Source organism: Salarias fasciatus, chromosome 23 (assembly GCF_902148845.1).
Source record: "Salarias fasciatus chromosome 23, fSalaFa1.1, whole genome shotgun sequence".
NCBI lineage: Eukaryota > Metazoa > Chordata > Actinopteri > Blenniiformes > Blenniidae > Salarias > Salarias fasciatus.
This window is the reverse complement of record NC_043766.1, coordinates 15,164,627-15,186,510: the sequence shown is the minus strand read 5'-3', so window position 1 is coordinate 15,186,510 and position 21,884 is coordinate 15,164,627. Positions and strand designations below refer to the sequence as shown.

Genomic DNA, 21,884 nt, shown 5'->3' with positions numbered 1-21,884 from the left:
TAAATCACCTTATTTAGCCTCGCTGTCATGCTTAGTAGCAAGGGTCTGTCGACTACTTAGTCAATTAATAAGTGTGAGGGCTTTTGGTTCCGACTCACAACTTATCATTGCTACTTTAAAACAAGTCCTTCCGAGTCATTCACACACAGGTTTTTTGATATGACTCTAGCGTGTATTTTTTTTTTTTTTCAATAATATTTTTATTAAGATTTTACATTTTATAAACCAACAAACAAACCACAAGGTACATTTACAAAATCAGCATTGAGTACATGAGAGTCCTTCCAGAGGCTGAGCAGCCCTGCCAAAATACAGGATTGTTGTGAAACTGTACAGGGTTATGACGTCCCAGATTCTCTAAGTAAATAAGACAGATCCTTGTTCATAATGTAATTGATGAAATGACCCCAAACTCTTTCAAAAGTATCCTGTTTATCCTTTAAGATGTAAGTAATTTTTTCCATTGATAAACATTCACACAATTCTTTAAGCCATTTTGTTATGCTTGGTTTGCCCATCTCTTTCCACGACAAAGCAATAACTCTTTTTGCTTGGAGTATTCCCAGGTTTATGAAAATTTTTTCATAACCATTAATGTGGAGTTCTTCAGGATATAACCCCAAAATAAAAAGTTTAGGCTCCAACACTAGTTTTAAATGCAAAATCTCCTGTAATTTATTGCTGACTTCTCTCCAGAATTCTTTAATTTTTGGACATAACCACAGACAGTGGACCAGAGTGCCTTTCTCTTCTCCACATCTGTTACAAAGATCTGGGATATAAATGTTGAATTTGTGAAGTTTTTCTGGAGTAATATATACTCTCATGAGCCAATTAAATTGAAGTATTTTAAGACGTGTATTACATGTCTGTGCTTGAGCTACTTTACAGGCTTTCTTCCACTGTTCCATGGTTACCTCCTCCTTTAAGTCAGTTCTCCAAGCAAAAAGTTTTGCATCAGCGGATTCAGAGGAAGATGCCTGTAGCGTGTATTTTACTAAGAAACACATACACTCGCAAGAAAAGTATGTGAACCTTTTGAGATGTTCACTATGAATTCAATCAAAAATCTGTTTTTGTCAAAACTGCTAAAGTTATTGAATAAACAGTATTGACATTTCATTTCAGACAGCGAATATTTACTGTGCTTTTAGAAATAAACATAAGTGACACAGATGTAGAGCACTATGGAATTTGAAAAAAAAAATTAAGAAAAAAAATAAGAAAATGAACAAAATAAAAATCAGACTTTGTGATTCACAAGATATAGTTCTTATACTTGCTGGTGTAAAACAGAACTCATAAAAAGATTTCTTATGATTTTTTTAATTGAACCTGGAGCAGGAGTTACGCAGGACCGTCGTTCATGACTTTGAATGATCACGAGCCTCCAACAGGACAAACTCTTTCCAAAACCTGGTGGAATCCAAACGCTTGGTGTTGACAGTCTGAAGAGGACGTCCACTTTGAAACACATTATCAAACAACGCCTTGACACACACAATAGAAAAATGTTTTCATATCTTGAGGACTGATGAAGCCAATATTTACCATATTTAATGATTGGTATTTGTTGCTTAATTAATACTTATTTCTTTAATCTAATGCATTTAAATTGTGAAAATGTTGTTGGTGCCAGTCAGCCTGGTTTGAGTATTTCAGAAAGTGCTGATTTACTGGGATTGTCATTAAATTATCTCAAATGTTGTTTCTTTTTTTGTTTTTGTTTTTGTTTTCAGTATGATGATGAGTTAACCGCACTCCAGTAAACTCCACCTTCACCACTTCTCAGCATCATACAACATTTTTGAGATATGGTGAAATTAGACGATTTGCACCATGACTGTGCAGACACCAAATCTGCAGTAACTCCACGATGCCATCATGTTAATTACGATCAAAATCTCTCAGAAATGTTTGCATCCCCTTGTGTGATTTATATCCCTGAGAATCAAAAAGCAGTTCTGAAGGCAAAAGTGGGTCAGCACAGTATTGCCAGGGTGTTCCTAATGAAGTGGCTAGTGAGTGGATACATATTAGGTCAAAACTGCATCATCAATTCCTGCACAAAACAAAGATTTCTTTGTTGTCTCACATTTCTTCTCGCTAATGTTTCTCAAAATGTCTGTGAAAATGTCAGTTTTGAAAGAACAATTTAGTTGCTCGAAGAGTTGTCTGCCCGCATTCATAAGCATTTTTCACTGGGTTGTATTGTTGTATTTGGCCCTTCTCTATTTATAGATGTTTGATATTCATGCACTGTTGGGCTTTTTGTTGTTTAATTTTTAATTTTTTGTTATTTTGTCCACCTGCTGTACGTGCCAAACAGCAAGGGAAAAAAACAACGATCGCAGAGTGCCAGGAGTGTTGCTCTCTCTATGTTTCATTGAAGATTAGTTAAGAGAGAGAGAGAGAGAGAGAGGGAGAGAGAGAGAGAGAGAGAGAGAGAGATCAATCTAATGTATTCAGTGATGAAATATGAACAGGTGAATTAAATTATTCACCAGTTTGTGCTGAACCCTCTGATGACAACATTGTCCCTAGCAGGCCAGAGATTCAGAATACAAAAAGAGATTTCTGTAGAGTTAGCAATTGTCAAAGGAGCGCTCCACTTTCCTGTTTGTGTATGCACAAAGAACATCAAAGCCCCATCTCAGATTCTCAAATGGATGATCCTAATGTGACACTAGCGAGGCCTCAAAGGCAGAGCAGCAAAGAAACCCTCAGAATAGACAGAGGCGGCAGCTTCCTGAGCTCCCACCTCTCTCTCTCTCTCTCTCTCTCTCTCTCTCTCTCTCTCTCTCTCTCTCTCTCTCTCTCTCTCTCAGTTTCTCTCGCTCTCACTCTCTCTCTCTCTCTCAGTTTCTCTCGCTCTCACTCTCACTTATTGCATCTCTTTTGTCTTTTTTACCGTGGCTTTGTCTGATTTTTTTTTTTATCTCAGTGTCGGAGTTTCACATACTTTTTTTGTTCTCTGCTGTCGCTCATTTTTTTTCTCTTTGATTCTCTCTCTCTTTCTCATGATCCCCATTAACAGAGGAGAGGCCAATCTCTCTGTCACTCTTAATGAGATGCAGCAAGCAGTCGCGGTGGCACACCTCACTCCTATACTTCCGCAAATACCAAAACCCAGAGGTTACATTTCACCACGGGTGACTTTGGATTGCTATTTTAGAACCAGTCAATACCTATTGATGAGCAAGATGTGAAGGGGGAAAGTGGCATGCATATTTGATAGTGCATCATATCTTGAGGTGAATTTTAAGCAGCGACACAATGTGGGTGGTTTGTGATCAAGTATTAATGTGCATATATAATAGTCTCTGTGGTTATGTCTATGTGTCTGCAATCAGAGCTTTACAAGCGGTGCATAAACTGATAAAATAAGGTAAGAGTCACCCCCTTTCGAAAAGGGCTCTTGAAACACAGCCGCGGGGGAAAAGGAGATGCAATACAATGTGAAATACGAAGCATCCGGGGCTTAGATTCATTACTCTGTTGTCAAGATTCTGAAATTGAAAGGTCCTTATCCTTCAGCAGTGTAAATTCTTTTTGTCTTAACCCAGTGGAGTCACTTTAAATCAGTCCAGGAAAAGGCTTACCATTATCACTGATGGGATGAGGTGTGACTCTGGAAAGAAGCGAAATCCCAGGGAAAGTAAACACATTTGCCTTCAAGTTAGAGCATCCGCGGCCAGTAGACGGCCAGTTCAGTTTCATTTTCAAGTCAAATAGGAATGAAAAGCAGCGTTTTGTAGTCTGGCTGTGTGCCAGTGTTGACATGGTAGGTTCTGACAAATTTCAGCATTTTCTGAAATGAGCTGGCTGTCTGTGTCTTCACTGTCTGCCACCAGTCGTGTCACATCATTTGGGTTTTTGTGCTGTTAAACCGTTAGTGGAGCGTTGTGATCCCTTTGAGCTAAGTACCACTTTAAGCTGTGTGTTAAAAGCTGTGTTAAAACGCAAACTGTTATCTTTGATGCAGAAAGAAAGCATACAACCTCTTTGTTGCTTCTTGTTGGAGTGTTCTTTGTATGCATGCGTAACTATGAGTGTACGGACCGAGTCACAATGTCTGAATAACACAATACGTTGTGAATGAACAAAAAAAAAAGAAGTGAAAATGCACTCTTAACAAAGCTGGAAAGGTGTGAAGCACTGAAGTAGATAATTAGAGGTGAATAAAGCATAGGAATTCTCACACCTCTTTGTGCCTTTACATTTTCAGATTGGATGCTTGTTTTTTTATTAATTACAGCTGAATCGGAGCTCTCATAGGTGTAGTTTGTGCTGTGACTCATTGTCACTCAGCTAGATTAATTTGTAAGATAAACCCCCTTTTTTCTGTATCTTCTTTGTTTTTCTACATCACTCTGGATCAAATCAAATTTCATAGCGCCTACAACAGTGTACTAGTCACAATTAATGAGGTGTCAGCTTTTTGGAAAAATGGAAGTTTAATTGTTTTTTGTGTTATCAGTTTTCCTAAATCAAAGCTGTCAGGCTCGAACAGAACTGGCAGCGTTCGGGACAGCCTGGATGCACTTGCTCAAGAGAGACTCTAGTTTTATGACTGAATCAAACCAAAGCTGTCATAAACTGTTTGTCTTCCCGATATATTTTTATTTAAATCAACAAAACCAGACAAGTGTTTATTCATGAATTTGGTAATTTATCAGACCAAGGTGACCTGACATAGTTTACAATTCTCATTTTGGACAACTCAATTTAGCTGTAAATTTTTAATCAAGTTTTGTTGACAGTCATTCACGGTTCCAGATGCCAGAAGAGAAGCTTCTAGACTTTCCCTCTGTTGGCTGGTGGATTACAGACGCTGTGTACATTTAGGATGCTTCATCCAGTCCCATGCTGTGTGTTTCATGTAGTGAAAGGTGGCTGTGGCTGCTTGTCATTAGGTGTTTTATGGTTGTATTTCATTGCTGCACTGTGGTGCTTCAGTTTTTGATTGGCATCATTATTTTTTTTTTTATTTATTTATTTTTTTAATGACGGGCGTTTATGACATGCATGCTTACTGATGTGATGATGACTGCACTGTTTGCTATCATGCCAGAGAAATTGTGTTCAGTGACCATATTGTTATTCTTCGCCGAGATTGGTTTCATTACAAGCAAAATGCACAGAAAATGGAGTGTTACTAGGCAAACGCAAAGTTTCCGTGTGTGTGTGTGTGTGTGTGTGTGTGTGTGTGTGTGTGTGTGTGTGTGTAATTTAATCCATAATCCTGCCTATTGTTAATTTGGTTAGCTCTCAGAAGACGCAGAAAGCCTTGCATAGCGGCACGTGGCTTTGGCCATGGTCTGCCTTTTAGCCCTGTAACAGTTCAAAATGCTTTCCATATCCTGCTGTATGTTCATTTACAAGAAATCAATAATATTGAAATATATCTCAGAGGGGAAATGCATCCTTAGATTCAGTGCAATATGCTGCAGCTACAGTATTATGCTTTTTCTTTTTTTTTTTCTTGTGTCAGAGGAATATTATTTGCATGTTCATGTCAGGAAAACCATCTTCATCTCAAACAAGTAAAGCTTGGCCCACTTGCTTTTTGCAATGATGTTGTTTTGGAGGGATTAGCTATCTCAGCACTATCCTCATCGCTGCTCAGATTCATTGAGAGCTCCCACGACACCATTAGCTGCTTTTGGTCCCTGTACCACCTCACATTTCCTCGTTACTGACACTAATTACAGATTTAACTCAGATGCAGTGTTTATGTGCTTGCTTGATAAGTGAGATATATATTGAATATACATTTTAACATGCATGCATGCATAAAGTATGATTGAGCTATGGTGTAATATTCTTCGCACTGGCAATCCCTATTCCAACTTCCTATTTCTTGTGTTAGATAGAAGCGAACTTCAGTGAAAAGACTGAGGCCATTCACTCCAATTTTCTGAGGAGTTCCAGCTTAATTGGTCAAGCTCTTATCCCCCAGCCCACCTCAGCTTAGCCCCTGAGGAGATTTTCTTTGCCTATACCTCTGCCTTCATTCCCCCCTCCCCCGACCCCCTCTTCCCTCTCCCCCCTCTGAGCAGTAATCGGAAAAGAGTGATGGGAAGAAAAAAGAGTTACTCTCACTCCCGCCATCACTACTCATCCTCCCTCAGGCTGGAGAGACACTGCCGGCTAGTCGGTTAATGAACGCTGTGTTCATTTGTCCCGCTTATCAATCACGGCATGTGTAGGTGTCATTTTGACATGTCTCCTCATCTGCCATTGTTGTTGATGCTGTTGTTTGTTTCCACACTGTGATTGTACCTGAGTCACAGAGTAGAGAAGCAGGAAAATGGAAGCTAAAGGTGAAGCCTGAAATGTGGGGGATGTGTGATAACAGCTACCAAAGCTGGAGAATAATTTTAAATGTGCATATGGTTTGGATGGCAGCAGTGTATGAAGTGTGAGGCAAGTTCTATCCATCCTTATTGGATTTCACTCCCTCTTTTATTGTTTCATCTGCATTCAGTATGAAACAAAATGCTCTCTGGCCATGTCCAGCTGCTGATAAATTTGCAGTAATATAACTGTTTAGGTGAATGTGCTCTGAAATATTTTTCAGGCGTTTTAATTTTCCAGTATCAAAATACACCAGATAAAATGTAACACCATGAGGCTGCAGTATTCTTTGTTTTCCCCCAAAAGCACCCTTACCGTGTTGTACCATTTACCTATCATTTGAATGCCTGCATTTCCATATTTAGGCAATCAGGGAAGCCATTAACATTTTCCTGTTGCAATGTGATGAGGAAATGTTTGGTGCCGAAGCTGAATTTTCATCTTGGAGCCCAGCAGGCGATGGACTCTATTCCCACCCACACTCCACCCACCTCGCCTCCTCCTTAAGGAGGCGAGATGCACCGCGAGTGACATTCATCCCTGGTTGACTGATCCCAGTGTGTGCCCACAGGATGATACATACCCTGGCTTACGTTAAAAATGACATAGGACGAATAAATAATTAGCTGGCTTGTGAATGAACACAGCCTTTAACAGTGACAGATCCATCATCAGAAGGGTAAGTGAGAAATATATTTAAAAATAGCTCAGCAGTTCACACAAGGAATGTGTCCCTGCATGAACAATGGCTTGATAATGCACTCAAATGGAGTAGTGAAGATAAATTGGACTCCTGCGATGGCTCAGACAACAGTCCGTGTTCCTTTATTGTTTTCCTTCACTTTAATCTCAGGGATGCTTCACTGGAGAAGAGTACAAAAATGGTTTTATCTTGCGATCTGCTAATCACTATCATTTACTCAGCAAGTGTCTCATGAAGTGTTGAGATAGTACACTTTAAAATGCCATTCTAGAAATATGCATTTGGCACCAATTTACATTTTAAAGGCTGTTCATGTGGTCTTTGCCTTAATAAAATCTTAACTTTTTCAAAAATGTATCTCCAATCAAACCCTGTATTTGGGGAAACTTCAGTGAGTCTCTGCAGTCGCTGTGTTTGACAATCAAACCCACAATCCTAAGGTAATTGTGTTGTGGTTCAGCATTGTAAAGTACTTAATTCTGGACCGCTCGTGTAAAATGGTTTCTCCAAATCACCTCAGATAAATCTCTCACATGATCCCTTTCACAAAGAACAAGGACAGTGCTAATCCATGAAATGAAATAGCCGTTGAAACTAATGTGTTTTATCTCACGAGTTGAGCAAGAGAGCGACTGGCATACACTGTTCGTGAAATGATGCGTCGCTCTCCTGAATGAAAGAAAGAGTCCAAGTCAGTGTGAAGCTATGAGGGGAGAGATTGCATGTCAAAAGATAGTTCCACCATAATGGAGGAGTGTCTGCAAGCCCATGAAATGATTCACTGGTGAATTCATGCTCAAGTATTAATCAGATAGCACTCGTATGCCTTTTTGAAGAAATAACTGAAAAGACACTGTCTTCACATATCGGCTCCCCCAGGAGTACTTAAAGTGGAAACATTTGTGGAAGAAAAGATGAATTCAACCATTTTCTCATCAGTATACTGAGGGGAAAGGCTTATGATTTCAGATATAGCACAAACTTTATAAAATATCCTCGTTAAATGAGAGCAAATATTTTATTGTTGTGGGCATAACGGTCACCTGTTAGCCAGCAGCGGTGTTCAGTCAACTGCTATTGGAGCTTACAGAATACTTTTAGATCAAGGAGTGGACCCTTTTGTCCCCTGGAGTGAAAGTGGCCACATAGAGTTCCTACGCAAATGATTTTAATTGTAGACCCTAAATCGGTCTTTGTACGATCGCATGTCCAAGAAATAGCATCTCATTGCAACAACCTAAAGTAATGTTCTCATTTGTGTGCGAGTAGCTGAGGTGTAATCATGGCTACCATGGTGTCCCTTGTCACAGATGAACTCCTCCTCTGCAATGAAGTCTTTCAAAGAAGGTGACTTATGCTGTACCTTCGTAACAAACATAGTTTAATAGTTGTGAAGGCAAGTTACCCTGTTGATGCGCCGCACTTGCAGAGTTTGAATGAAGTGCATAAGCCTGATGCTGCATCGTTTTAAGGTGATCTGTCATGGTAAAGAACAGCTTTGCTTTGCTTTGCTTTCTGCTTCGCCACATGCCTCTGAAGGCTCTGCTTTCAAGTGAGTCACCACACAAAGCTGGTCACAGCTTATCTCGAATTAAGTGCCTGTTTACCAAACAGGAAGCCTTGTTATTTATTTATCCATTTGTCACAAACTTTGGATCAAATGGACAGTAATGTTTACATTACAGCGATATCTTTATATCAGACACGTTGGCAAGGATATAATTGAGTTTTGGCACGAAGTCTGCTGGAGCATCTTTCCTGCAAGTGCAATCGGGTGTAAGATCCACTCGCTGTGACATTTTCCACACAGGCACTTAAGAAGTCTGAATCTCAAGCAACTTTTACTGGACTGAACATTTCCCAATGTCACATTATTCCATTTCAGAAATGCCACTAGTGGCTGAGCCTGAAATGAGTTCATAAGGTAATCAGATTGAGCCTTGGAGTTACCTTCTCAGACGAATCAAATACTCAGAGTTCCCTCACATCTCTGTCACTTCATGCAACCTGAAAAGGACAAAAAAAAGAAAAAGAAGTCTTGAAATTTTGGGAGAGAGACAGCAAAATTTAATTTATGTGATTTAAGATCTACCTACATGGAGCAGATGAAATTATGTGTGCTACCTAACTGTGAAAATTCTGAACCATCAGAGGGAGGACCACTTGTTTATTACAAGAAGTGTCATGAACACCCCCCACCCCCCCACCCCCCCAAAAAAGAAAAAGCTTTCGGCAGCCCCACCTCCAAGAATCTTGTCATTTTTTTTTTTTTTTTTTGGTTGTTTGTTTTAGCAGTAACCCTGCACATATGGAGCAGTTCATGAAATGAAACGTGTTGTTTATGCACAAGTGGAAGTTGCATCTTGCCACAGAGGCATCAGTCCTGATGCATGGAGAGGATTTGTCACCATTCCCTGTCCTTTTGTCCTTGCATGCATTACTCTTTTATTTTACGTCTCCATTCTGTTAATAATACATGAATGTCCTCTTTCCCTCCCCCTCCCTCTCCCCCCTCTCCTCCCCTGTAGCAATTATTGAACCCACCACCACTAGTGCTGTCTCAAGCCCAGGTCAGTATATGTCACCATGCTGTACACCAAATCAGCAAAGAGGCCTGCTGCCTCATACTAACCTGAGCTGAAATCCTCTCCTCCATCTTGATTTATTTCAATTGGCCGGCTGGAATGCCTGTTGGGTGTACAGCTTCATCGTATGTCCACTTTTATTTGCATATTCTTTTTTTCCGAATACTTTTTTGGATTGGCTTTTACAGTCTGGCTACATATACTTCCTGAAGCCTGTTTCATCACAACACACCGTCCACTTTCTTTCATTACAACTTGCACCACCACCCCCGACTCGGAGCAAACAGTAGCGTCATCAAGTGGCTGTTCCATATTCTTTTGGGTCTTTTCATAGTGCTGATGGCTTCTTGTTCTCTTTATGGCTGTCTTTCTGCCTCTGTCCTACTCTTCAACACTACCTAATGCAGTATAATGAAAGTTAGGACTCTGCTGGTGGCAAAAGGTTTAGGTTTGGAGCTTGCAAGATGGAATACCTGCTGCTTTTATACTTTTATCTTTCCCTTTCTGCCGCCCTCTGTCTGTTCCCGTCATAATTTTCCGATACGCGTCCCTCCCCTTTTCTTCTGTTCTTTATTATTTTCTGGAACGATCAGTCGGCACCCTGCCATCATCTTTACCCTGATCTTCACCTCGTGTCCCTCCCCATCACTGTATTCTGCAGCGTCCACATTACAGCCCAAAGTAATCCCCTACTGGGTTGTCTTTTCTCCCTCTATAACGGTTTTAAGCAACTAACAGAATGTAATCTTTCTTGAAGGTTACATTATGTTTTGCTTCGGGTTGCTCATGCACACAGAAAAGAGCAAGACACAAGCACACCAAAAGGCTTCCTCTGGCACAGATACTTACTCCATAGATGCTGCGGGGAAAACATGATGGAATATTCAAACACGCTCATGAATGCACCTGCTCGAACACTACATATGTAATCATGTGTGAGCAATTATGCTGTTTGATTTATCTCCGGAGTGTTTTTGTGACTTCCCATCCTGCTCTGCAGCTAGACGACACTCCCTACCTGCCTACCTGAGCCAAATATAATTATCCATGGAGATTCTGACAGATAACAAGTTAAATAAGCTCAGCAGCAAGAAACGGTCCTGGCATGGCCCTGAACTCTCATTTGATGTAACGCTTGCAGAACAAATGACAATTTCACGGTCCAAAGGAACACCGATGGTTTCAATCGTGGAGATAAACTCACTCAGTCAGCGACTGTTCTTGTTTTGTTCCAAGTTGTATTTGAAGGTAATTTTTTGATGGCGTCCTCACTGAGAGGCTTGGTGAGGGGAATTATTTTAGATCAGAGTAAACAAATCTTTTTTTTTTTCTTTTTTCTTTTTTTTTTTTTTCCTCAACCATTGCATAATACAGTTTATTAATTAATTTTTGCAGGCTATTATCTGCTTGTATTTCCCTGTTGAATGGTTTTGGAAGAATGTGGTCCCAAAGTAGGAAATGAATTTCATTTCTATAAGGTGAGTGAATCAGAAGATCTGAAGTGGAAAATGTGTTCATGCACCACAGCGCTTGCAGAGTATGTTTCACTTCATTGATCAAGGGCAAATGACATAAAAAAAAAAAAGAAATTACTCTGAAAAAAAAACAATGTTAATAGGGAACATCAGTCATTATGTTATTTTTAACCTTGTGCCAGTTTTACATTTATTTAAAAAAAAAAAAAAAAGAAAAGTAGGGCCCAGGATGTTTTTTGCAAGATAATTGCTTGTTTTTTGTACTTATTTGAGCCAGCACTTCTATAATCTTTTTAAAGACGCAAGCAAACTCACGTTGATGTGCCACAAATTTTATTTATTTATTTTTAATTCATGTGTTTCACAGCTGATAACCTATCCATCTTCTAAACGTGCTTTGTGCAAGTCAGGGTCACAGTGGCTTGATTGTATTCCAGCTCATCATGGACAGAGGTTGGGGTTGCCTCTTCACAGACCTCCAGTTTATCACACGGCTAATTGAGACGGAGAAGCACACACTGCTCTTCACCAATGAGCAACCTGACAGCCATGTTTTGGTCTTAAAAGTTAAACTACAAGCCTGCAATCACCAGGGGAACATGCAATCTCCTCAAAGACTTGAGGCAGATTTTAGGGGAAACCAAAGCAGTGATGGATGTATGCAGGAGTAGAAGCCAGTTATTCAGCAGGGACGGGATCAAATAATTAAAACTGGACTTTTGAGGCAACAATATTCATCAGGATCTCATGATAATGGACAGATTTGTCATCATGTGCAACAAGCCACTGAAGGTTTGCACTCCCCTCTGAAATGTTTTTGGCTATATATCACTTTTAGGGGAGGCGCTGATGATGAATGAAACAGCTTAGTCAGCTCTGAAGGCGATCCACTTTCATTTTTAGAGTCAAAATGGACAGTCTGAAGTACAAAGCAGTAATAAGAATGATGAGCACCATCCGGAATAGCCCCGCCCACTCTCTCAGTGATGAACTATGGCAGATGGACAGCACATTCAGCCACCAGCGCGTCTCACCAAAGAGCAAGATAGATTGCTTCAGGCGTTCATTTGTGCCCACTGCCATCCGGCGCCACACAGCAACTGTGACCACAGCCTAAGCCAGCTGTGCCCCCTCACCGCCACCCTCAGCCAACTCCCACTCAGCCAGAGCTGTCACACTGACTGCTCTCATCTCTCCAGCTCCAATATCCAGATTTGTGGCTGACCACTGAAAATGGACTTTCTGACCATCTGTTGATGTTCGTTTTTTTTGTTGTTTTTTTGTGAATTTCATTGTCTCCTAGCTGCTGGTTTTTAATAACAATAACAGTAATATAGAACCAGTGTCTAGGGAAATATTTGTTCTGTTGCTAAGATAAGGGCACATGGCATCACTCTCATGTCTGTGCATTAAATATATAAAGATTCAGTTTCAAATATATTGGATTGGAAGCAGGAGGAAACTAACTTGACTCCGCCTGGAGATATAATAAAATACCTTTATTAGCAGACCGCACATTATTCTTGACTGATAAAATATTGGGCAATTATTAACACATGTATTGTATTTTTTGGGTTAAGATTACATATTGTTTCCATCCTTACATTCAAAGTCATAGATTTATTATATTATCTTCTTGATTATTTGAAAAACACTGCTCAAATTAAATTACCCATGTTAGATTTAGTCAGGTGAAATGTTTCTAATCTCTGTACCTCCCTATAGGTTCCTCCAAATGGGTTTTAGTTGTTCTGTAGTTTTTGCTCTAACTTTGAAAAGAATGTAAGGGAAAAAAGGTGTGTGTGTGTGTGTGTGTGTGGTGTGTGTGTGTGTGTGTGTGTGTGTGTGTGTGTGTGTGTGTGTGTGTGTGTTTGTGTGTGTGTGTGTGTGTGTGTGTGTGTGTGTGTGTGTGTGTGTGTGTGTGTGTGTGTGTGTGTGTGTATGTGTGTGTATATGTGTGTGTATATGTGTGTGTATGTGTGTTATTTTTTCTGAATAATAAAAATATGAAATATATTCAGAGAGGTAGCAAACTTGGCCGTAACCCAGTGTGATTGAGTGAATAAACACACTAAACGGTGGTGGGAACAGCGGCACTGCGTGATACCTTCAAGCAAGTAACATCCAGTCATGCTCAACGTCATGTTTAAAGAGTAATAAGCAGGCTGACCTGAGTTGTGTTTCTATGGAGGTGGCAAAAACAAAAGATCAAGTTGAATTTGAAAAAAGAACTTTATTATCGAGAACATTATGGAAAAAGCTGCAGTAACAAATAAAACTTCACTTGTTAGTTTCTAATAATGAGCATGCTTTTCGATCCATGTGAAAGATGTAAATATACAGGGCTGCACTCATCCGGGGTGGCTCATCCTCTAGCAAAATGTGGATGCAGATGTGAATATTGAGGATTGTTCCTCTGCTCTTTTCGGGATTGCATTGAAAACTTTGCTTTGAAAAAGGCCATATGTGTCAGTCAGTCATCCTTCACCATATTATTTTCTTTGGTGGCCACATAGAAAGTATAGACCCAAAAAGTCACATTCAGGACTAAATTTTCAAACACTAAAAATGGGATCTCAACTGGTGGCGTTCTCTTCAGGCCATTTTGCTGCCATAATCTGGGTGTAGTGCAGTAATGAACCATTTGCCTCATACTGTGCTTGCTCTCTTCCAGGATTAACAACCCTCCATCCACAGGGCTAGAGAAGTATCAAGACATCAACCCAATTGAGCACCTATTGGGTTTCAGACTGATGTGTTGGAAAACAGTCTCTAAGGAGTGAAATAATTTTAGATGTTTATTTATAGAGCACAGTTGTAAAAACGCTCAGGAAATAAATGCCAAATCACACTAAAAATGCATGAGACATGTTCTGTGCTGGCCAACATGAAACTGACATTATATATTTCCATCCCCTTTAATTTGTTAGCCTTTTGTTCACACTTGTTAGAGAGCCACATATGGAAAGGGAAACCATCTGTCGCTGCTGCTTGACAATTTTTTTAGTCTCCTGCTGAACTGAAAGTTTACTCCATTTATGTATAAAAAAAATTGCAATATACCATATTTTGTTGACATTGAAGGTCTTTTGCTTTTTCTTTTTCTTTTTAAAAACCCAGAGCATATGGATTTTTATGTATTTACCAAAACATAAAGCACTGCTCCAATGCTCCGAAGCAGCTGGGGTGCCACCCTGTCATCCCAATGAAATGTAGATCTGTGATAATAGCATACACTCCCACAGGCTTCCACTTCTATTTATTTACTCAAGTCACTTGACAGTAGGAAAACAATGTTCTTAACACTGGGCTGAGCCACATTTCTTGCCTCTGCAAGGAACAGTGCATGAGGCAACTGGTTCAACGAGTTTTACATGCATTAATGTGTGTAACACTCTGTAAATCCCATACCTCCTGCTAACTCCCAAAGAAGCAGATTTACTGTAGCCGAGCGACATTGAACCACATACTGCCATACTGTTTCTCCCCCCACCCCCCCATCTAATATATTGCATATTATCGGAACAAATAATGGAGAAAGTAGCACAGAAGTGTGTGTGTATAACTTGGACGTCTGGCATGACAGTCATTATTTTTACCCTCCCCCAGCCCAGCGTTAGGCTGTGGGAGATAGGAAAAGGAGATTAATTAGGCTATGAAGGTTTATGTGTCTTGGTGATATGGTGAAGTAGGCTATAAAACACACGGACCTGATTCATGATGCTTAAGCCTTTAGGATTTGTCTCATTTTTTTATCCAGACCTCTGTCCTGGAATCATCATGCATGTATCAAGAATGCATTTTTATTAATTTGTCTTTTTCACATATTTGTTGTGAAATCTTAAATTATGATGCAATGAAAAGGTTTTAACACTTCAATGAAGACTACTTTATGTTTGATTTGGAATTAGCTGAGGTTTTTCTTTTAAGGTCCAGACAGTGACCCAACATCAACCAGATAATCTACCTCATTAAGGATTCTTCCAAAGTCCTCCAAAACACAGAAGTCACTCACTCAGCTCCCCAAGGCCCGGGGAGTTGTGTTAATCAAATATTTTAGTATGCCTGCAAAGCCTCTCTAATAAAAGGAAAACTGGCTAATTTATATCTAAAAATTGCTGTAATATCTTATTTGGAAGACGACTTTAAACAAGGTTAGGTTGTGCTTTTCCACTTCCAAGTCTTTTTTTTTTTTTCTTTTTCTTCCCCTTATCTGATGTTAATAGCAGTAAGACCCTGAGGCACATTTTGTTTATATTACACTGCACAAGGCCTTCTAATTGAATCCATAACTTGGCATTTTTTCTCTTAACTTGTAATTAATATTCTCTCTTGGTCACCGCTTTGTAAATATTAGACTAGCAGTTACTGGAAGATGCTCGTAAGCACATTTAGTTCGTCTTTGATACTATGTGAGGCAGTGCTTCAGTGGTTTTTATCTGGATTTGTTTTCAAAATAGTGTTTCAACATTTTCTAAATTTAGCCTTCATATATGATGCATCCGCAGTCATGTTCATTAAAGTTTAGTAACTTTCTTGATTTCTTTTTTTTTTTTTTTTTTAATCTTTGACTCAGGGGGAATTCATGTTTATGAAAGAGTATAAGTTTGTTGTGAAGTTTTTATACATTATCCAGTTCAACACTGTGTGAATAAGGAGCAGTTTCTGCTGAACTTGAGATTTTTAGGTGCCTTCAGCTGTGGAGTTCAGTATGTATTGATTTATTGAATCTTATTGGGGATATGGGGGAGTGGAGGTGATATGCCCTTTTCTGGTCTATACGTCTCCTTCTGATCAGTTGTTGTCTTTTTTTTGTTTTGTTTTGTTTTTTTTTTGTTTTCTGAAGTGTTGCATAAAATGCATCTTAACTTCAAAATGGTTAAAGTTAATTCACAAGCAAATGAGATTAATTAAATTTATTTTGAATACACGTAAAACTGAGCTGTCACCTCTCTCACGTTGAAAGTAATTAACTTTAAACACACTTCAAATGTGCATCATTTTCCTTCCCCAACTTGCAACATCAAAAACATCTTCCATTCTACTTTAATCACAAAGAGTTAAAATTTTCACATGTTTTTGCATTTGTTCAGTAAGGCATTTTTGGATATCTGCTTCGTATTTCATGTCAAACTCAGCACTCATCAGTGCACGCACAGGTAAATGTCCCGGAACGTTTGGAGAAAATGCTAACGATTAACAGTGGAGGGTTCTTGCTCTTGGCCCCTGCAGCAGTGCATAGAAAGTTCTGCAATATTTCCTGAAACATATGCTCCAACATATGCTGCATAGCCACACGGACTACTGGCATACTAAATATTATTGATAACCTAAATACTAAGCCAACTTGAATTATCTGGGCTGCAGGAAACGGTGAATGAAATATTCACAAAATCCATGAAAGTAAAAACTAAAAGAATATTAAAGTCTTTTGGCTTAAAGACACAATAATAGGTTTTTGATTGCCACAGTCTGTCCCTAATTTCCAGCAGGATTATTTCAGACATTGTTGTAGAGAACACTGATACTTAGAGACTGATATTGGATTTCTTGAATGTCATTGGATGAGCTGCATAGATCCGCATGTCCTTTGTTTCACCTCAGGCAAAAGTCAGTCACACTAATCACTGTCAGTCATTGTGCATCGCTGGTTACGTAACACTGTCTTCATCTTTTCTTTACCTGCTGTTGAAATATGCTTGGTTCTCTCTTTCCATATATTTTATTTATAGACATTTTCACATTAGCAGAGAAATGATGTGACTCTTGGAAAGACTCGATGTGAACCAGGTATCAGATTTTAAAAGAAGCTTTTCTCCATGCTTTGGTGCAAACTTCACACAGTGGAGTCTCCTCCACCTCCCTGCCTCTGCAACCCTCACAATCTCCAGAAATCAACCACAGCTGACTTCTGGAAGCCGAACTATAATTAAAGAACACTCAGTGTGTGTGTGTGTGTGTGTGTGTGTGTGTGTGTGTGTGTGTGTGTGTGTGTGTGTGTGTGTGTGTGTGTCTTGTGCTGTTTTTCAGATGCACTGCAGACGTTAACTCATCCTGATACAAACCCATTATAAGTATGACTTCTGCGAATGGGAAACTGTTGTTTCACCAGCAGTGTCCAAAGGCTTCAGCAGTGAAAATGTGTAAAGTTCTTGTTTGCGTAACATGCATTTCTATTTTATTATGTGTTTTTCCTCCATAACTCACCCATGCACATGTCTGTATAAACATGTTATGCTTATCAGGAGAATGGAGAATCTCCCATTGATAAGCATACTGGTGGCGTAAATCTTGGAGGACCGAACTAGTCGAAACTAATGCGTTAAACTACTGGAGGGTTGCCTCTAGAGTAAACAACCCTGCTTGTACTTCACCCAGCATGCCTTGTGTCATACACACTGAGCTACCCACAGATAATCCTTTTTGGCAGAGCATTTTCTGCCACCCTTATCAGCGAAACGGTGGTGAGATCAAGAGGTGTGTAAACCCTTTCTCCGCCTCAACATACTGCCACCCCAACTCCTGCCCTGTATGGTTTGTTTTGAGGTGATATGTTGACCTTCATTTTTACTGAGTGCTAACTCCCCAATCACCGCTGTTAGGACCTGATAAGCAGATGGCATGTCATCTATCATATTTAACCTCCAGATCCCAGGACAATGTGAATAGACAATGGGTTTTGTCCCACGGAATTTGGAGCCAGTGAGCTTTCCCAGTTGAAAACCTGTTGTAAACAAGTTCAAGGGCAGATATTCTGTGCTGTGAAAGTAAAGTATTCAAATGTTGAACGTGCACCTAAAAAGTGAAAAACAGCACAAAAATATCTGGTGAGTTTAGCGAGTCCAGTCTTAGACAGACTGGTTTTATAGCCCTTCCCAGTGATCCCTGCCTTCTGACTACATTTCACATTAGCACACTGTAGTAGCAAGTTTTTTTTTTTTGTTTTTTGTTTTTTTGAAGTAAAAGCTCCCGCTCTAATATTACAGTGCAACACAATATGATTTCCCAGTGATCTGTATTTTCTCTCTGTAATTCATTTTAATGAGTGTTAATCAAGAGAAGAATTATTGCTGTTGGCCGTTTAATACTTTGTTTTTTGTGATATTGATGTTGGTCATTGTGTGCTCATTTTACTTCCACTGTTGATGCTCTCAAATACATTTAAAGTGCTAATACTGATTAGTTCAGTGTGGGAGATGCACACAGAAGAATTGATTTTCTGTTATTGTGGTTTACTAGGAGGGGTGCTCCAACATGGATGTCTCTCCTATTTTGCTTGGGTTAATGAATTACAAAAGACAAGAGAGACCGAATGAAATGAAAACAAAACATGACCCAGTAGTAATTAAGTAACAGGATGATCCATGAATACACAAGTTTACGTGTCTAAGAAATGATTGCACTGGGTAACAGTTTTCATCTAGAGGCTGCCCTCACAATGCTCAAATGTTAAAATTTCATTGATCAAGGTTTTATATAGGCCAGAGAAATAAATTTAAGCACAATATGCTCAAATATTCCACCACCAACATGACTTTCTCCAGGTAATACGTCTCTAGGTTTATATATGGGTTTTCAGTGTGGATTTTGAATGTTCTGTCATTGCCTGAATGCTTTTTCTTTTTTTTTTTCTTTCTTTTTTTTTTTTTATTAATCAAAAATCAAATTAAATGCTTTTGGGTTAGTTGGTGACTTTGAATGATTTAGTAAGTGTGTTTGTGTTATATTTCTCTGTGTCGGTCCTTTAATGGACTGGCCTTCTGTCCATCATGGACTCTGCCCACATTAGCTCCTCATTGTTGGACTGAACAGATATAGATATCAAATAAAATTATATTTAATAACCTTTCTTAAAGAATAACATGGCAATGAACATGTTTATCACACTCTAAAACAAAAAAATCAGCATTGTGCCTCTCCGGCATGGTTTCTGCAGCTGGCTTCCTCTTCATCTTCTTGTAGATTTGTGACTTTTGTGAACTAAATTTAGTAGAATGCATGATTGAACTTAGAAATTTTGCCGAAGCAAAACCAAAAAACCATAACCATCCACTTATATCTGTACCTGAGACATATCTATTAATTTGCCTGCCCGAGCCGAAGTACCTTTTATATCATTTTTTTTTTCTTTCGTTTCAGTCATTTCAGCCATATATATACATATATATATATATATATATATATATATATATATATATATATATATATATATATATATATATATATATATAGTCATATATAGTCATTAAATATATAAACAGATAATTGTCTTAATTTCACAGCCTTCAGTGTTGTTCACTGTTCCCCCTGCAAAGACACGTTTTCAGAGCTGCCTTGCACCTGTTTGCCAGTCCCTATAAATGGCAATCCTGCCCTTCCCCTTTGCTGACAGATTATTTTACTTACCCTACATCTTTCTCACCAAGTTTCTGTGTCTTTGCCTCTCTCCTTACCGCTTTGTTGTTCCCTTGCTCCCACATGTACCACTCTCCTCTCTGCCTCTGATTATCTCTTCTCTCTTCGCATCTCCTCAGGAGAGCTGGCCATTAAATGCAAACCTGGCCATGCTGTCAGTCCCACGCACACTGGGAAAAACATTCGCTCACCGAAACCGTAATAACTGTCTTCAGAAGAACAAGGAAACTGTTCTAAACATTTTTTTTCCCCTCTCTGTTCATTTTTCATGGATATTCTTAGGTATTTGTTGTGATAATATTGGTGGTAAATAATAAAACTGAGACCTGTCAGAGCCTTTCCAGTTTTTGAATTGTGCCAGAGAATCTTCTTTCTTTCATGTGTTTATTCACACCTCACATTTGAGCTTGTGTTGCAGGCGGTGCTTTTATCCTTGTTGCTGTCACTTGTATTTTTTTTTCTTTAGTATAACTTTTCAGAGTTTGCAGATCACCAAATCTCACACATCTCGCACTGTACCCAGGAGATCAAAGCATATTATGCATTGTAGCGCTTTCAGGTCTGTGACACGCTTCCCTATTTCTGATGTTGTAAATACAACTGTTTTTCCAAACCTTCATTCTCGCTCTTGTATTGAAGGTTCTGCAAATAGGGAGAAAAGACCACAAAAGGAGGGAGCCACTGTGGAAGGCGCAGGGAAGATGTTTTTCTGTCAATTCAAATCTTCCAGCTTTAATTGGCACTCTCACCACAGTAGCCAGGGTGATTAATAAGACAATTCAGTCGGAAAGATGAGTTTTGGTGCTCACAACAACAGACAGGACTGTGCTGTTGCTGTGTGAGAGCTGGAGCAGAAAATGGATAGTCATTTCCTTTTATGGCCACGAAAGGCAGCTGTAGAGATTCAGTCTTGGTCTATAATTGAGACACCAGGGTATATTCTCTTTCTGGACAGACTCTAATGGTTAGTGCATTAAGGAGGATGATTGAAGAAAGCCACACACTTACAGTAGAGGCCATGGTAAATCAGAAAAGATGGCTTTTTGGCCAATTTGTAGATTGCAGTAGGCTCACATTGTGCAGTGCTTTAGGTCTTCCCTCTCTCTCATCTCTGGTGAGAGCACTCTTCAGCAGAGTTAAATGGGTGTAATTTTGAGGTAAAAGAGAGAACACTTTTAGTCGTAATGGAGCGAAGGCTGTGAACATGTTGTCATTGCCCTTGGAAATATAATAAATCTGCTCTTCAGGCCTCACTCAGTGGTTGGGTGTCTCTTGTATGGCGTGGTCTTGTGACACATGCAGAGCTGAAACATTAATTTAGGCATCAGGTGGACTGGACTGCGTGTTTATGGACCTGTGAACAAAAGCCCTTGTCTGATTATTCCCAAGTTAAGTTGAACCGTACGCTTCCTGTTGCTGAATCAGTGGCATCATTGACTCGTAACTTAAATGCAGTCTATCACCTTTCCTGCCTACCACTGATGCACTGTGAGAAGTAGTGTTGCCTCCTGAAGTGAAGACCTATAATGCCACACCAATTCTCTCGGCTTGTGTTGCATTCAATAAACATCCCTGTTTGACACGTCAGATATCTGGCTTCTCCAACCATTCTCCACTTCAGCTCATCACATTTCACCTCCACAGTGACACATTGGCAAACTTTAATGAGATTTTGATGGTTGACCTTCAGTTAAACATACACTTATTTCCATCAATTTCTATCAAAACACAGCACAGACAACCAATAATTGTATTCCCTCCACAACTACATTGAATTTCCATCAATTTTTTTTTTAATTTATTATTTATTTTTTTACCTGGTTTGTCGAGTTCATGGCTTGGGGGAGGCTGGACGTATATCCCAGCTGACAGTGGCAAAGGGCAGCCTACCCTGGACGGAAGCCAGGTAATCATAGGGCTAGCGCCACTTTCACAGAGTGACTGTCACCCATACAGCTGCAGCATTAAATTTAACCAGATACTGATGATTACTTGGATTACTTTCAATCTCCAGAGTGAGGAAGAAAGTAATGAGACAAAATGTAGCAAAGGTAAAATCACACAAAGAAAGGCCTTGGCACAGAGCCAAGCCACGATCATGGCCAGTTGGTTCAAATTAGCAAATAAGGTTATTGTTGGATGCCAGAGTGCTTTGTCACCGTGCTGCCACTTTGACTCACATTTTACATTGTTATGATCACAGAATTTTACCCAGCCTTTTTCAACTGAACAGAAACACGTTGATGCCGCTACTGAGCCACATAAAAAAATAATTAGCTAAAATTATTCACCCCAAAATACAAAGAGTCATGGACCAGCTGCACATTGGACTGTCTCAGAGGTTCC

The 21,884-nt window shown here is 39.4% G+C and overlaps 1 protein-coding gene across 2 annotated transcripts in view; it reads left to right on the top strand.

Annotated features, from left to right (window-relative positions):
- The window catches only part of LOC115381193 (neuronal growth regulator 1-like), a 144,460-nt gene that overhangs the window by 101,551 nt on the left and 21,025 nt on the right, over positions 1–21,884 (top strand). The window contains exon 7 of one of the 2 annotated variants that reach the window (XM_030082458.1): positions 9,592–9,633. The exons of the other annotated variant lie outside the window; for it this stretch is intronic. Coding sequence (XP_029938318.1) covers positions 9,592–9,633 — 42 coding nt within the window. The remainder of the gene's footprint in view (positions 1–9,591; positions 9,634–21,884) is intronic. 2 annotated transcript variants of the gene reach the window in all.